Source organism: Pelophylax lessonae (genome assembly GCF_965119305.1).
Source record: "Pelophylax lessonae genome assembly, chromosome: 1".
In the NCBI taxonomy this organism is placed as follows: domain Eukaryota; kingdom Metazoa; phylum Chordata; class Amphibia; order Anura; family Ranidae; genus Pelophylax; species Pelophylax lessonae.
The window spans coordinates 366,324,825-366,342,696 of record NC_138768.1 but is presented as its reverse complement, the minus strand read 5'-3'; the positions used below and the strand labels follow the sequence as shown (position 1 = coordinate 366,342,696).

Here is a 17,872-nt window from a genome sequence, read left to right as displayed (position 1 = left end):
CTCTTCTCCCTCTCTGTCCCTCTCATCATTTGAAGCTCACTATATATGCCTATTTTCTCCAATTTCCTTTAGATTTGCTGTCATCTACCCCCTAGAAGGGCTTTCCTTGATGACTTCTCTGCCTGACTATCCTACTTTCTCTCTTCTGAAATTCCCACAATCATTATCGGTGACTTCAACATCCCTGTTAATATGTTCACTCCTGATGCGTCTAAACTTCTTAGTCTAACTTCCTCATTTGACCGGAAACAATGGGTACAGGCTTCTACTCACTCTGAAGGCAATACCCTTGACCTTGTATTCTCCTACCTATGCACTCCATGCAACCTCTCCAACAATTATTTTCCTCTCTCTGATCACCACCTTATTACTTCGCTCTCTCCTTGTCTTCCACCACCTTTCTCTCCAATCGCCTAACAATGACCCGTAGAAGCCTTAGCCACTTTAACCCCTCTCTTCTCTATTCTGTTACTGACCACATCTATGACAAAATCTCACCCCTGTCCTGTCCAAATCTAGCCACATGTGTCTACAATAGATCCCTGTTCTCCACCTTGGACAAGCTCATCCCCCTCACTACACACAGAACCAGGCCTCGACCCCTACAACCCTGGCAAACAGATGACACCAGAAGTCTCACAAAATGTAGCTGCGTCTGTGGTGTAAGACTAAGTTTTACAAAGTCTTCAACCAATATAAATCTGCCTACCTATTTTATCATTCTCATTAACACCTTCTCATCCAAGTCCCCGCCAACCCTTCTCCAGCTTTAACTCTCTACTTTGTCCTCCACTACCACCACCCACGTACTCACTCACTGCCCAGGAGATTGCCAATTACTTCAAAAATAAGATTGATTAAATTTGTGATGAAAGCTACACTCTACAGGTATATTCCCCACTTAACACCCCATGTTAACAGGTACAATCAACATTCCCCTTATTCAACCCTGCTACTATAGTGGAGGTTGCTAAATTTATTTCTTACACCCACCTAACCACCTGTCCCCTGGACCCTGTTCCCTCGCAATACTACGGTGACCCTCTGATTCTATTCTACACTCTCTAACCAACATCTTCTATCCCTCTCTTCTGATATCTTCCCCAACTCTCTAAAACATGCACTAGTCAGCCTTATACTTAAAAATACTTCCTTGGACCCTACTAATCTTAACAATCTAGGCCCCTTTTCCTTGTTCCCCTTTCCTACAACCAACTTTATGAGTGACAACCGCATTAAGAATAACATTCTTGATACCTTTCAATCTGGATTTTGCTCTCAACATTCCACAGAAACTGCTCTTTTAAAACTCACAAATGACTTACTAACAGCAAAAACCAATGGACACTATTCTGTACTCCTATTTCTGGAGCTTTTGGCCGCCTTTGATACGGTTGACCACCCCCTCCTCCTCAAAAAAACTTTACTCCTTTGGTCTCTATGACTGTGTTCCTCTCTGGCTCCCATCCTACCTATCCCACCTCACCTTCAGTGTCACTTACAATTCTACTTCTTCCTCTCCTCTTCCTTTCTTCGTCGTGGTCCCCCAAGGTTCTGTTCTTAGACCTCTCCTATTCTCAATCTACACATCTTCCCTGGGTCAGCTGATAGCCTCCCATAGCTTTCAATATAATTTCTACGCTGACGATACCCAAATCTATCTCTCCACTCCTCAGCTCACTCCATCAGTCTCCTCACGCATCACTAATTTACTAACAGACATACGTGTCTGGATGTCACACCACTTCCTCAAACTCAACCTGTCCAAAACCACAAAGCTCTTAATTCACTCCCTGGTTATCTCTTACCTTGACTACTGCAACTCCCTCTTCATTGACTTACCTTTAAATAGATGATCCCCTATTCAGTCCATCATGAACGCTGCTGCCAGACTCCTCCACCTTACAAACTGCTCGGTGTCTGCTTCCCTTCTCTGCCAATCCTTCCATTTGTAAGCAGAGTAAAGAGAAGGCGCCACTCAGTGAAGCAGTAATAATAAATTTTTTAAGCTCATATCAAGACTTACATAAAAGCAAAAAGTGGAGCGTCATGACCCGGCGTCCTTCCTAATTCACTGTGTACCCGTTGTGGAAGCTGCCAGCAGCCTAAATCAATCCGGGGCTGATTTAGAGTGAGGCTGCAGCGAACCGCATACCTCACAGAAGGACCTTGCGGCCGTAGACGAGGAATGGGCAGTGGAATGGGCAGTGGAATGGGCGGTTACCGGTTTTCGGAACATGCTCACAACAGCTTCTTCTTCAGACCAATCCTTCCATTGGCTGCCACTCACCTAAAAAATTAAATTCAAAATACTAACAATAACTTACAAAGCCATCCACAACTCTTCCCCCACCTACATCACTAACCTAGTCTTAAAATACCAGCCAAATTGTCCTCTTCATTTCTCCCAAGACCTCCTGCTCTCTAGCTCCCTCATAGCCTCCTCCCATACTAGCCTCCAGGACCTCTCCCAAGCCTCTCCCATCCTTTGGAATTCCCTACCCCAATCTGTCCGACTACCTCCAACTCTATCCACTTTTAGGCATTCCCTGAAAACTTTTCTCTTCAGAGAAGCCTATCCTGCCTCCACCTAACAACTGTACTTTAATTTTCTTCATCAGCTCAACCCCCACAGTTATTACCATTTGTATGACTTGACCCTCCCTTGTAGATTGTAATCTCTAATGAGCAGAGCCCTCTGATTCCTTCTGTATTGAATTGTAACTGTACTGTTTGCCCCTGACATTGTAAAGCGCCTTGCAAACTGTTGGTGCTATATAAATCCTGTATAACAATAATAAAATAATAAGTTTGAGTGCCCAACTCTTTATTTTCTTTATTATGCAACTCAGTGACCAAAATTTTTATACCTTTATATACCTTTATGCTAAACCACCAATGAAAAATATTTGGTTCATTAAACATGTAAAAATGATTGGCCAGAGATATATTTATTACTTAGAACCAAGAATACTTGTTTCTCGGTTTACACACATATACATATGTAGAAGTGTGAAGGGGTGTAGGGGGTTAACAGTTTGTTTTAAAAAAAATTCCATAGCTGTTCATCCATCAAAACTGCACACAAATTTGTTCTGTGCAAACGGGACAAAATCGAATGTGCTCAGACAATGTTCTCTGCAAATTCAGTGTGCAAATAAGGAAAATACCACGTTATGGCCACTAGATGTCACCTAATATCATAGGAAATAAGTATTCTCATCACCTCCACCTAGTGGCCCTAATCTGGCATTTTACCTATTGACACATTTGAACTGCAGACAATGTAACCTAAGAACATTTGATCTTGCTCCTTCGCAGAAAAAAATGACATGTAGTTTCAATAAACAGCTAGGTAAATTTTGTATACGTGCACTCCTGTTTATTTGATAGACAGTTATAGCTAGATAGACATATTTCTATTAATTGTGTTCATTTTTTTTATCAGACTTTGGAAGAAAGCTTGACGAAAGCTCTCAGTGGTAAAATTAAACCCCTCATGTTGGATTTGTTGAAAACCCCAGCTCAGTTTGATGCTCAAGCGCTTAAATATGCAACAAAGGTATTGTCTAAAGATGCAGTGTGCAATTTTGTTTTGTTATGAAAAACTATCCCAAGATTTCTTTTTTTGCTATGTTGCACCACAGGGATACATGGATAGTTTTATACAGTGAGCATCTTAGTTCTTGGAGAGCTCTATTTTTGACATAGTAAAGTTATATTTAAAGTAAAACGTAATTTCATTTAGGTCATGCATATGATTTTAATTCCTGATATTTTTATATTAACACTGCTGCACCTACCTAATTAGTTACTAATAAATCCAAATAAATAAATAATAAGTAATAAAAAATATTTCTGCTCTTCCAATAATGTCAACTTTTAATGTGAAATTACAACCAGTGTGCAAAAATATCACCCAACATCCTTAAATCATATCACCATAAACTGTGTCCATGTGCAATTGTACCTGTGCATGGCTATATACGTAGAAATGTCTTTTTTGTATATAATCACAGTCTCTTGGTAAAGAAAAAACGTTAATTCTTGTCTCCCCAAAAAAATATTCTAATATTTCACCGCTTGTGTAGTTTAAATTGCATAAACAGTGATTCCCACCACTGTTCACTCATGCACTCACCTCAAATGGTAGACCTGCCAAGCACCATGACCAATATTGCTTTCCCCACCATGGGGCTACTTTGTAATTCCTCTCAAATAGGGTCTCCCTTGAAAGCCTCCTCATATTGCCTCCTATGTGTATTAAGTCTTAATACACATGTTATTTAATTAAAATTGCACTTGCATACAAAAAAACTTTACAGCATATATATCAATACAATGGGGCTCCTGCGTCATTTCTGGCTTCAGCACTCAGTCACCCATCTCCCCCCAACTCGTGTCGTCACAGTCACATGACTTCCTCAGGGGTGCCAAAACCGTGAGTGACACGGGAGCCGTAGCTCCGCTGTTCTGTCATACATGCTGTAAAGTTTTTTTTTTTGTATGTAAGTGCAATTTTATTAAATAAAATATGTATTAAGTCTTACTACACTATGGGGAACCCCTCTGCTATGTGAGTCGATTGCAGGACAAATGTGCGATCTTTTAAAGGGCCATACACCCATATATGTGAGATAATATTAAAGTGGCAATAGAAGGAGGCTTTCAAGGGAGACACCATTTGAGAGGAACTACAAAGTAGCCCCATGGTGGGGAAAGCAATATTGTACATTGAGCTTGGCAGGTCTACCATTTGAGGTGAGCACATGAGTGACCGGTGGTGGGAACCACTGTATATCTAACTAAAATTACACAAGAGATGAAATATTGATTTTTTTTTGGGAAGCAAGAATTTTTGTTTATTCTTTACATTAAGAGACTGTGATTATATACAAAAGAGACATTGCACAGGTACAATTGCACATGGACAAAGTTTATGATGTATATATGATTTATAGATGTTGAGTGACATTTTTGAACATACAGTTTCATGTTTAGAGTTGGCATTATTGAAAGAGCAGTAATATTTTTTAAAATAGAAAAAAAATGTAAGGATAGAGTGTAGTGTGCAAAAATCTGCAGTCTGCCAGCATCCTAAATATCAATAGAGCAAAAGATATGTGCACATGTGTGCACCACAAACCCCTCATGGACTATGGAGGCAGAACCACATATGAAACTATGTCATTAAATAGTAGATTTTTATTGTGGAAACAATAGATAAAACAGAGTCAAGTACTGATAAAACAACATTACAGCAAAACATAATACATTTGTTGATATCATAATTGAAAAATGCTCAAAATACCCTTTTTTACCATGAGATACATCCAAAGGGCTGCCGATGCTTGAGACCAGGCTCAGCCCTTATGAATTGAGTTGATAAAATCAGACATTTTTCGAGCTTGTAGTCCTTTCTCAGGGAAAGTAGTGGGTATTGGGATTTCCAAAACATAGATATATAGCAGTCAATAGTTACATAGAAAGACATCATCATTTTACATATCCTCTCGACGCAGACGTAACATCACCCCAGTACCATTTATTAGAGCCCACAGTCGGCTTTCCTGTAATAACAACCAATCTGGCTAATCAGCCGCTCGGCTGTTTTACAAGAAGCGGGGGGGATGTCCCACCACGCCCCTCCCGTCACGTCTGGTGGCTAACTTGGACTCTCCCATCCCACCGGGAGACCCAAGCGACCATCCGGCTGGCTGGAGACCCGAACAAAGCCTTCCTGTAAACTTCCTGTTTAACTGGAGCCTTAATGGCCTCAGATTTTAAAAAAGGCAGTATTCAAAACAGCTAAACTTGGTGTTTTGAATGTTTTAAGTGCAAAGGAGGGATTTGGGGTCTTATAGACCCCAAATCCCTCCATAAAGAGTACCTGTCACTGCTTATTAATGTCACAAGGGATGTTTACATTTCTTGTAACAACATTAAAAGTGATCAAAATTTTTTTTAAAAGGAACAGTGTAAAAAAAAAAAATTAAATCAATTTAATGTGCCCATCCCTCAGTGCTCACGTGCAGAAACAAACGCATGCCTAAGTTGTGCCCGCAAATGTAAACAGTGTTCAAACCACGCATGTGAGGTATCGCTGTGATTGTTAGAGCAAGAGAAATAATTCTAGCACTAGACCCCCTCTGTAACTCCAAACTTGTAACCATTAAAAAATTTTAAAGCGCCACCTATGGAAATTTTTAAGTTTTGTAGTTTGTCTCCATTCCACAAGCATGCACAATTTTAAAGCATGACATGTTAGATATCTATTTACTCAGCGTAACATCATCTTTCAGATTATACAAAAATGTTAATTTGTGGAAGTGTATTTCTTACAAAAAAAATTGTGTTTGAAAGACCGCTGCACAAATACAGTGTGACATAACATTTTGCAATGACTGCCATTTTGTTCTCTAGGGTCTCTACTAAAAAATATATATATAATGTTTGGGGTTTCTAAGTAACTTTCTAGCAAAAAAATACTGATTTTATCTTGTAAGCAACAAGTGTCAGAAAAAGACTTAAGCTCCAAGAGGATATGTAAAGTCACAACTTCAATACGTAATAGTAATGTCTACTGTTGATACTTACAACGATCAACCCAAAAGGGCCCAGAAAAGTACATAAAACCAGGTTGCATCCTGCTTGGTAAAATGGCTGTGTGGTACCACCGCAGAGGGTAAAGGATGGCGTGGAGTAGGCAGCAAATCGAGTGTTCACAAGGACCCTAATGGGGCATATACGCCCAAATGACACTGGCCCAAAGCAATAATATCTGTAATCAAAAAATATTAATAGTAACAGTGGGAGGAAGTATTATGATACCATTTAACCCAAAGGGAATGGTGGAGGCCCTTTAAAGAGTCAGTTAGCTCTGGTTGCATAGATAGTTTTTTTTTTTTTTTATAAATTCTTTATTTAGTACAACATGAAGGCATATAACAGAACAGTATGAGGAACAGTAAAATGGTAAACAGCAGTCAAGTGACAGAATAACCAATGCAGAATCCATAGGTGATGCAATGAGCAAAAACAGAACATGAAGAAGAAATAGACCACTGGTATACCAGCTCAGATGTAAATAGAATGAGTCACAAAGACAAAGGAGCCCTACGGACATGGCCACGGGAGGGGCACCCATAGCGCCCCAGGCCTTTATATTGAACATCGAACGGTCAAACATGTGTGTGTCCCTCATGGGGGAGAGCAGGATGCCAACCCAGGAGACAGGCTAAGCGATATGCAAAGGAGATATGAAAGAAATCCCGGTCTCCGGGGTCAGACAAAAATAAAGAATGGAGAGGAAATAGGGGAAAGAAAGGGGGACAGGTGTGGAGCTAGAAGGAAATAGATAGTTTTTTGTCAAGGTAATGACAATTTCTCAAATCAGGGGGAGACACCACAGATGGGTTTATAAAAACTTGAGTACAGATTTGACCCCCCCCCCCCCCCCCAATGTGGAAAGAGACAATGAAAACGTACCTTGTGGTGAAGCATAGATCGCATGCCCATAGTCAGCAACCTCAAACAGAGGCTGATCATGGGGAGGAAAACTATCCTCCAAAATGAGGTGCAGCTAGGCATAATGGCATCTGAACACCACTCTGGGAACATGCAGCCTGAGATTATTTGGGGACCAGTGACACTAATACAGTTATCAGTGCAAACAAATATGCATGGTCACTGTACTAATGACACTGGCTGGGAAGGGGTTAACAACAGGGACAATCAGAGGGTTAAATGTGTTCCTAGCCAGTGGTTGTGTACTTTGGGGGAGGTGCTTTTACTAAGGGAAGGCATAGATCCGTGTTTTTGCTTTGCACAAACACAGGATCAATGCCTTTCCTACTGACAGAACGGAGATCTGCCTTGTTTACATAAGTCACCATTCTGTCTGTGTACTGAATAATTGGAGGGTGCCAGCAGACATCAAGTATGCGATACCTGCCGCTAGGCTCCCGCTGTGAGCGGCGCAAGTGCGCGTTCCCGACCAAGAACTTTCAGGTCACATACTAGGTACATGATCTGGTGCAGAGCATCCGTCCTGCTACAGTATATCTACGGTGGGCAGTCGTAAAGTGACTATGCAGTCACAGATGCAACTATCACTTCCTGTGATATTGCCTTGCGATTTCAGTGTGAAGAATGGGTTCCTTTCAGTTCTGATAGGGGTCATGTTACTCCTTGGCAAAAACTGCAAAACAAGCCATTTATATCAACCAAGTTTAATTTTTGAAAGTGCTGTGATGTTTCTTTTTACTTTTACTTCTTCTTCCTCTTTACGACCGCCCGCCACAGATGTACTGCGGCAGGCAGCTGCTCCTGCTCTAATTGCCGTAACTGCACGCTCGTCAGCGGGGAAGCTGATGCAGCAGGCAGGCGGCTCCAATTGCCGCCAGACACCCGTGATCGTTCCCTGCTGAGAGAGAAGAACGGTCAGCTGTTGTAAACACAGCTGACTGTTCTTCTCCCTGGAATGATTATAGAGCCCCTGTGATCCTTTTATATAGGATTAAAGGTCTCTATGGTCATTTCCCAAGCCATGCCCCCCCACAGTTAGAATCACTCCCCTAGGCTCACATTTAACCCCTTGATCACCCATAATGTTAACCCCTTCCCTGCCAGTGTCATTATTACAGTAACAATGCATATTTTTAGTACTGATTACTGTAGTAATGTCACTGATACCCCCAAAAGTGTCAAAAATGTCAGTCAGGGGTCCGATCTGTCCACCGCAATGTCGCAGTCCCGCAAAAAATCGCTGATTTTTTTTAACCAAAAATATGTAGCAGAAAACAAATTTGCCTAAGATGTTAAAACATTTTGATTTTTAATTTTATTTTTTTTTGGGAATGTTATATAGCAGAATGTGAAAAATATTGGTTTTTCTTTCAGAATTAGGATATATTAGGGTTAACATATACTTTAAAATGTGTACATTATAAAACACGAGAAACACTACTAAACAAATGTATGTTTGTTTCTGAAAAAATACATTGTTTTACAGGGTCTTGGAACAGATGAGGACACACTCATTGAAATCTTGGTAACAAGAAGTAACCAGCAATTAAAGCAAATCAAGAAAGCTTACAGTGAAGGTATTGGGTCCATGGACAAATTAAATCAATTATACTTTATTGATGCTATATCAATTGTGAATGCTTGTTTTCATATTAATAATATTAATAACAACAATAATAATAAAAACAAACATACAAACAAAATTCACAAAATATTAAAATATGAAAAACGGTAAGGCTCCGTTCACATGTCAGCGTAGAGATCGCGGGCAGAATCACCGCGATTCTGCCCGTGATTCGGAAATCATTGCAAATCGCAGGACGCCTGTGCATTGCCCGTGATTTGCAATAGCACCCCAAACGCTGTGCGATGTTGCAGCGATTTCCGCCTGCCGAATCGCGGTACCATCGCGCAAAAATTTGTGGGAAGCTCTTGTACCTTTTTTGGGCGTCATGCGTCCCGCAATTTTTTTGCACGATGTTACCGCAATTCGGCAGGGGGAAATCGCGGCAACATCGCACAGCGTTTGGGGTGCTATTGCAAATCACGGGCAATGCACAGGCGTCCCGCGATTTGCAATGATTTCTGGATCACGGCAGAATCGCGTGATTCTGCCCGCGATCGCTACGCTGACATGTGAATGTAGCCTCAAAAAAAGTAAATAAAAAATAAATAGATTTTAAAGAGCCATAATACCCAAACATTGTGGCAGCATGGCATTCCATGTTGATAGCAGATATATGCAAAATATGTATGCATATATTTTTTAAAGTATGGTTAAACAATCTCTGAGATTCTATAGACCAGCATATGTAGGTAGAGGTTATATCACCATACAAGATTTTATCGTGGCAGTTATCTTAGTTTGGAAAGTGACTGATTTGCTACTCAGTAGTGTAGCAAAGACTGGTATTGGCTCCAAAAGCTCCACTGGGCAAATTTTATTTATTTTTTGCATGTATTCCATTCCTCTCTGTTGATACGATAGAAATACAAAGAGTTAACCTGGCTTTTCTGATGACAGAAAAAAAGTCATCCTACATGCAATGAACAAAGGGGATGCACATAAGGTAGATGGTTTAAGTATTAGTTGCTAAAAAAATGGAAAAAGGTCTATCAAATACTAATTTTCCTTTCCTGATGGACTCCATGGCAGCATACGTTCGGGTAACCCCGCCTCCTCTCCTAACCTATAGGACCCCTCTCCCATAAATCTTTGCTCCCTTTCAGCATCCATGTTCTGTAACTAGCCTACTCAGGAACTGGGAGGGAACTCCTGCTGCCATGGAGTCCATCAGGAAAGGAAAATTATGGTAAGTATTTGAAAGACAATTTTCCATTTTCCTGACAGACTCCATGGCAGCATATGTTCGGGAAATAACTCGCCATACAAACCCGGGTGGGCAGATGCTGAACAAAACATTTAATTGGTACCATCATCTGACAGTATTTGAACACCAAAATTAACAGAAGATAAGGCAGCCGGTTCAACACAATAATGAGACAGAAAGGTGTTGATAGACGACCAGGAAGCTGCCCTGCAGACCACTTAAGGAGCGACGTGTCTAGAGACTGCCCAAGACGTAGAGACACTTTGGGTTGAATGCGCCTTCATCGCCTCTGGAGGAGCCAAGCCCTTTGCTTTGTAGGCCCACTGAATAGCCTGAACGATCCATGCAGCAACTGCTCTGGAGGATGCCCGCATCCCTCTTTTCTTTCCATTAAGAAGGATGAAGAGCAACTCTGACTGACGAAAGGAAGCCGTGGCTGCTAAATATTGCTTCAGAGTGTCATCCACATCAAGAGGATGGACCAGAGAGTATTCCGCTGTCCTAAAGGTAGGAAGAACAATGTCTTGGTTCTCATGAAAGACGGAGGTTACTTTGGGAGTTGACCCCAGCATAGGTATTAAGACCACTCTGTCTGGGAAGAAGGTTAGGAACGGCTCTCTAGAGCCTAGGCTTTGGATCTCAGAAACCCTCTTTGCTTATGTAATGGCCTCCAGGAACACTGTTTTGATTTTGAGCTCCTTGATCGATAGGGGTCTGCTAGAGGCCGAACTGAGTGAAGAGAAGAAATCCATGACCAAGGGAAGGTCCCATTTGGGAAATCTTGGCTTCCTTTGAGGCTTAAGTCTCATTGCACCCTTAAACAACTGACGGACCAGTGAATGCCTAGCCCAAGACACTCTCGTGAAGGCTGAGATGACTGACACCAGCACCCGGAGTGAGCTAACCAACAAGGACAATTCCAGACCTGCCTGTAAGAAGGCTAGAATATCCTGGATCGTGGGTGCTGCACCAGGGCCAGCCCTAGAAGACAAATATCTAGAGAACCTTGACCAAACCCTCTCCTAAAATCTATTAGTGCTACTTCTCCGAGCATTCAGAAGAGTGGGAACAGCTTCTACCAGACATCCTAGGGCCTCCAACCTCCCCCTCTCAAGAACCAAACCTTGAGATGCAGAAGTGCTGGGCACGGATGTAGAATAGGACCCTGAGACAACAGATCTGGCCTGAGAGGTAAGGAAATTTGAGCCTGGTAACTGAGCAGCGTCAGCAAAGGGAACCACGGTCTGTTGGGCCAGTATGGAATTATTGCCAGGACTTCTACTGCTTCCATCCTGAGCCTCCATAGAAATTGAAGAATGATCGGGACCGGTGGGAAGGCATAGGCTCTGTGAAACCTCTAATGGTCTGTAAGGGCATCTACCCCGAAGGCCTGGGGATCTCGGAACCCCTTGAAGACTTCTTCGTGAAGAGACCACTCGTTGTCGAGTGTGACCCAAGAGAGAAAGTCTGCCTGCAGCTTCTGTACCCCCGGAACATATGCTGCCGATAGATTAGACAGATTCTTCTGGGCCCAGGACGTAATCGGTTCCACCTCCCGGAGCAAGGACCAGCTGTGGGTTCCCCCTTGTCTCTTCACATAAGCCACTGCCATTGTGTTGTCTAGTCTGAGCATCACTGAAGACCCCTGAATCAGATGACGAAAGGCCTGAAGACCCTGAAGGCAGCCGGGAGTTCTAGAACATTGGAGACTACTTCGCAGGAAGGGAAAGCCCATCTGCCCTGTGCCACTTTTGATAGACAGTGAGCTCCCCAACCCGTACTGCTGGCATCATCATCGTGACCCACGAAACGGGAGCTATGAAGTGACAATTCAGAAGATTCTCCCTTAACAACCACCAGGGAAGACACCTCTTCATGGTTGCCATTAGAGAGATACGTTTGACCAAGTCCCCCCGATGTCCACTGCTGGACAAAGCCTTTCTGGAAGGGCTGCATCTTCCATAATGCTTACTTCACCATGGGGGCTGTGGCTACCAGAGTCCCAACTATTTTCACTGTCGAGCAGTGAGATGAAAGGAAGAGAGGGCAAGCGAAATCCTGTCCCAGATTACCAGAATCTTTTCCTCTGGCAGAGAAATGGTACCTTCTGCTGTATTGAACTGCACCCCCAGAAATATGAGAGACTGAGTGGGCACCAGGTGACACTTCTCGATATTCAAGATCCACCCGAACTCCTGGAGAACCGCGATGAGTTGGCCTCTGTTTCGAGGAGCTGGGACCTGTCTTGGGATAGGAGTAGTAGATCGTCCAAATAATGATGCAGCCTGATGCCCCTGACTCTGATCAAGACCACCACCACCAACAAGACCTCGAAAATGTACGAGGTAATGTAGAAAGCCCGAAGGGGAGACAAGTAAACTGGAGGCGAGTCCATCCTATGGCGAAGCAGAGAAATTTCTGAAAACTTCTCGCGACGGGAACATGAAAATATGCTTCCTTTAGATCTATGGATGCTAGCCAATCTCCCGGCTGAACTGAAGGCTGGATTGTCAATAGAGATTTAATTTTGAATTTTTCTTTGCAGATAAACCGGTTCAGATGTGTAAGGTCTATGATGGGCCTCCAGGCACTTTCTTCCTTTAAAAACGGCACCCAGTGACATCACCGCCAGCCGCAGCAAACTGGCGTCCAACTGCTGCAAATGCGCATGCGCGACCAAGCCTCGCTTTCAGACCCAGTCGGACGGGAACCCTGGGACCGATCGTAATAGAGGCCAGCCCTGAAACTGAACCATTGTGGAACACAGGTACCACAGAACACTGCCAACCCCCCCCCCCCTCGTAACCCAAGGCAAAGGCAAAGACCAACCCAGATAATAAGGGAGGGGAAGAAGGGGAAGAGGAGCCACTAGGAGCCCAGGGAAGGCAACAGAAAGACCAGATAGGAAAGACACACAGATGAAATAAGGTAGGGATACTTGCTCAGTACTTCGGTTTAGGCACGGTCACAAATCGACCCTGGACTTTGGGCAACACAGGGCCACCCACAGCAGCGAGGTTTTCTGGACACACCAAATGCTCCAGCATAAGGTATCTTTGATTGCCCCCTCCTTACCCATACCCACCCAAGAGCAAGGGCTTAACAGAGGAATAACGACCATGTCGCGTCCTCTCCATGCCGAACCAATCACTTGATGTTCGTTGTAGATAGGAACGCACCTCTTTGTGTGCAACCAGAGGAGGAAAAAAAAGGAAAATGGATGCTAAAAGGGAGCAAATATTTATGGGAGAGGGGTCCTATAGGGTAGGAGAGGAGGTGGGGCTACCCAAACGTATGCTGCCATGGAGTCTGTCAGGAAAATTAGTTTCTATTATTGATACTTACTTAATAAATATGTCTAAGATTTACCCAAATTTACCCACCTCTTCCCAGAGCCTATCCCAGCATTATTATTATATTATATATTTTTTAACCTTGGATATTCAGGAAAGGTTGTCAGCAAGTGTGCGCCTCCTGTACTACACCGGTCACATGCCTTCAACATAGTTAGGGTACCCCCCTGGCAAAACTCTTTGTCCTCATGTTGATGAATACAAGATACTCTTCCCCACAACCATAGCCTAGTGGTTGTGTGGGTCTGCAGGAAGGTGGATTATCAGAATATGGAGGTCACTTTTAAAAATAAGGGGGTCTCCAGATAATGCCTCCTGCACATGAATGAGTACCCCTACTCTGTCCCCCAAAAAATTGTGAGTTTTTAAATAAACATACTGTTTGACAAGTCCTATATCAAAACATACAAAACCTAAAGACCCACAATGTAAATCTATCATCAATCATGATAAAAACACCTAATGCCTGCTGAAAGAAAAGCACGCTGAGCCCCACATGACCTGTCTAGTCCAGTTGCTACACTCGCTGACTGACAGTTTCAATTCTGACAGCTGAAATGTCAACAAAGGGGTGGGAATGGTTGCTGATGTAATTAAACTAATTTATCCATGTCTATGTTTGGTCAGTGATGTCAGCCATCCATCTAATGCCCCTTTGTTTACAGAGCTGACAGCTCAATTGGCAGAGAACATGGATGTTCGCAAACCAGTGTCTGTGGCTCCCTAACAGCCAGGTGCCCTGCGGAAGCTACAATATTTAGTGGTGGTGGTAAAACTGCTACTAAATAAGATTCGTTGCTTGATAAGTGGCCAAGCACTCCATTAGTTTGGCCATTCAGTTGAACTCTGAATAGCCAAAATTCAAACTGAATGTAGTTTTGGTCTGAGCCGGAAAAATGTCCCTATCCAATTAGGGGAGCATCAGACTGTATCCTATACAATATACAAAATAATGATTACTGCATATATTTGCCAAGAGATTATTAAGCAGTCAAAATCCATTATGAAAAATTGTGAAACTCTTTATTCATTATTTTAAATTTGATAAGAACATACACTTAAGTTACATAGTTATAATAGTCACAATGTGAAATTCATAATATTAATGTTATCTGCCCCAGAATTCAAAACTGATCTTGAAAAGGATATCATAGATGACACATCTGGAGATTTTCAGAAGGCCTTACTTGCCCTTTTAAAGGTACAGTTTACTTTGAGATATTAAAGCGGATTTACTAAAGTAAAGAGTTGAGAATGTCCATAAATGCTGCAAAATATCACCTATTATCCAATCCTGTGAATAAAAAATATGATTTACTTGTTACATTTACACATGATTGGGTATTTTAAGTGAACACGGGTACAATTTCTTTAGAATCTGCCTCATTGTGAGATTGTATTATATATATATATGAAATTATTTGAAAAAAAATATATTAAAAAAAATATATAATATTTTCAAAACCTGATTGCAGGGAACCCGTAGTGAAGAATCCTATGTTGATGAAAGTCTTGCTGATAAAGATGCAAAGGTACAATTTATAGTAAAGCGTCTTTCCTATTTATTGTAAACTACAGTATATTTGTACAGGTATGTGTTTTACACAGTCTCTTGATTGAGCTAGCTGACATTAGTATTTTTTTTAGGCTTTGTATGAAGCTGGAGAAAAGCATAAGAAAGCAGATGTTTCGGTATTCATTTCCATTTTCACCAGTCAAAGCTTTGCACACTTAAAAAAAGGTAAACAATTATTAAGCAAAAGTGACAATTTAATTGTTAATACATAATTTCACCAGTATTTTGTTCAACAATTACCCCTGTGTTCCAGTGGGAGTAAAAATATAAAAGCTTTATGGTGGCCATGGGACTCTTGAGGTGGCTAGAGATTAAGGGCTGAGTTGGGCTAAAGGGTACTGGAGGGAACTGGGGGGGGGGTGGTGTTAGGGGCACTGCGGGTGTATGGTTGTATCTTACTCAAACTAAAGATAGGACAAAATATTAGCAATTTTCAACAATTTTTAGTAAATTAACCTAAAAGTACCAAGAAAATGCACCTTTGTGTTGTGTGTAGGTAATTAATTGCTTAATTTTTCATTTCCCCATGCAGTGTTTGAAAGGTATTCTGCTTACAGCAAACATGATCTCAATAAGGCTTTGGATCTGGAGCTAAAGGGAGATATTGAGAAGTGCTTGGTAGCTATTGGTATGTACACAATAAACACTTTACAAAAATACTATCAGGATGAGTTACTAAAGCCACAGACATTTTCACCTTGGTAAAAAAAAAAAGCTATATTCACTTACATCATCCATTCATGTGTACAAAACCCTGCATTTTTAAATTCCCCTGCACATGATTAGGTATTAGCTGAACATAGCTTTTATATACTGAATGCCTTTAGTAAGTCAACCCTTGTGAATCATATTCTGAATCCTACATATCTTATTATCAAAGACATTTTTAATGCACATTGGGGCTAGATACATGTGGAAATGCAAATATAGTAATATATACAATAAATATACAACCCCAATTCCAAAAAAGTTGGGACGCTGTGCAAAATCTACAAAAACAGAATGCAATGATTTGAAAATCTCATAAACCCACAAATGTTTAAACAGAGTAAATGTACAATTTTAAGGGAAAAATAAGGTAATTTTTGAAATTGATGGCAGCAACACATCTCAAAATAGTTGGGACTGGACCATGTTTACCACAGTGTAGCATCCCCTCTTCTTTTAAAAACACTCAGTAAACATTTGGGAACAGAGGAGACCAGTTGCTGGAGTTTTGGGAGAGGAATTTTGTCCCATTTATGTTTGACATAGAATTCTAAATGCTCAATAATCCTGGGTCTTCTTTATCGTATTTTTTAGTTTCAGGATGCACTAAATATTGTCAGTTGGCGAAAGGTCTGGGCTGCAGGCATGCCAGTTAAGAACCTGGACTTTTCTACTATGAAGCCATGCTGTTCTCATAGATGCAGTATGCAGTTGAGCATTGTTCTGCCGAATAATGTAAGATCTTGCCTGAAAAAGACATAATCTGGAAAGGAACATATACTGCTCTAAAACCTGGATGTATCTTTTAGCATTGATGGTACCTTTCCAGATGTGCAAGCTGCCTATTCAATGCCATCAGAAATGCAGACTTTTGAAATGAGCATGAATAACAATCCCTCTTCATTCAAGAGGACATGGCATCCATTGTTGCCAAAAAGAATGTCAAATTTAATTTTATCTGATCACAGAACCGTTTTCCACTTTGCAACAGACCATTTAAAATGAGCTATAGCCATGAGAAGATAGTGGCATTTCTGAATCTTGTTCAGAAATGGCTTCTTCTTTGCATGGTAGAGTTCTGCCTTGCATTTTGGAGGGCACAGTGAACTGTGTTCCCAAACAGTGATTTTTGGAATTATATATTTAAAGTCTTTGCAATGTTACGCCGAAGAACATTTTTATGAAATTGTTTGACTATTTTTAGAAGCAGATTTTCATAGATAGATAGATAGATAGATAGATAGATAGATAGATAGATAGATAGATAGATAGATAGATAGATGATAGATAGATAGATAGATAGATAGATAGATAGATAGATAGATAGATAGATAGATAGATAGATAGATAGATAGATAGATAGATAGATGTGAACAGTGAACACCAGGAAGGGGGCAATGCTTACATTCTCCCCATAGTAGATAGGTGATGCAAGGATTCATAGGCCTTGCCTTTCCCAACAACCCTTCCTGGACATCGGGAGAGCCAAATAGCCCGGTGCCCATTAGCATTGGGCATGAGGAATTTTCAAGGGGGAACCCCATTTACAAGGGGAACCCCTCTTAATTCACCCCCCCTCCCAGTGTTGAAGGACATGTAGCCTGGTCAGCATTGCTGCTCCCTTGATGTGGAAATACCAGCCTGCATGTCAGGCTGGTTAATTCTGGTAGGTGAGGTAGCACACATCTTTTTATGCTCTCTTTGATATACACTCATTGATATGTTGTTAGCATTCACTATCCATGTTGCTGAATCTGGGTTGCCTGCAATGTGAATTGAAGGTCTCTTGTTATTTAACAAGATTCATTCCAATATACTCCACAAATATATTTACCCAATTGTGAAAATAATATGCTATTTTACTATCAACATTCACC

The 17,872-nt window shown here is 41.4% G+C and overlaps 1 protein-coding gene across 1 annotated transcript in view; it reads left to right on the top strand.

Annotated features, from left to right (window-relative positions):
- Positions 1–17,872, top strand: part of LOC309564256 (annexin A1-like) — an 82,829-nt gene that overhangs the window by 41,132 nt on the left and 23,825 nt on the right. The window contains exons 4-9 of the mRNA XM_082268881.1: positions 3,449–3,562; positions 9,014–9,104; positions 14,833–14,912; positions 15,187–15,243; positions 15,359–15,452; positions 15,820–15,915. Of these exons, the coding sequence (XP_082125007.1) occupies positions 3,449–3,562; positions 9,014–9,104; positions 14,833–14,912; positions 15,187–15,243; positions 15,359–15,452; positions 15,820–15,915 (532 nt within the window). The remainder of the gene's footprint in view (positions 1–3,448; positions 3,563–9,013; positions 9,105–14,832; positions 14,913–15,186; positions 15,244–15,358; positions 15,453–15,819; positions 15,916–17,872) is intronic.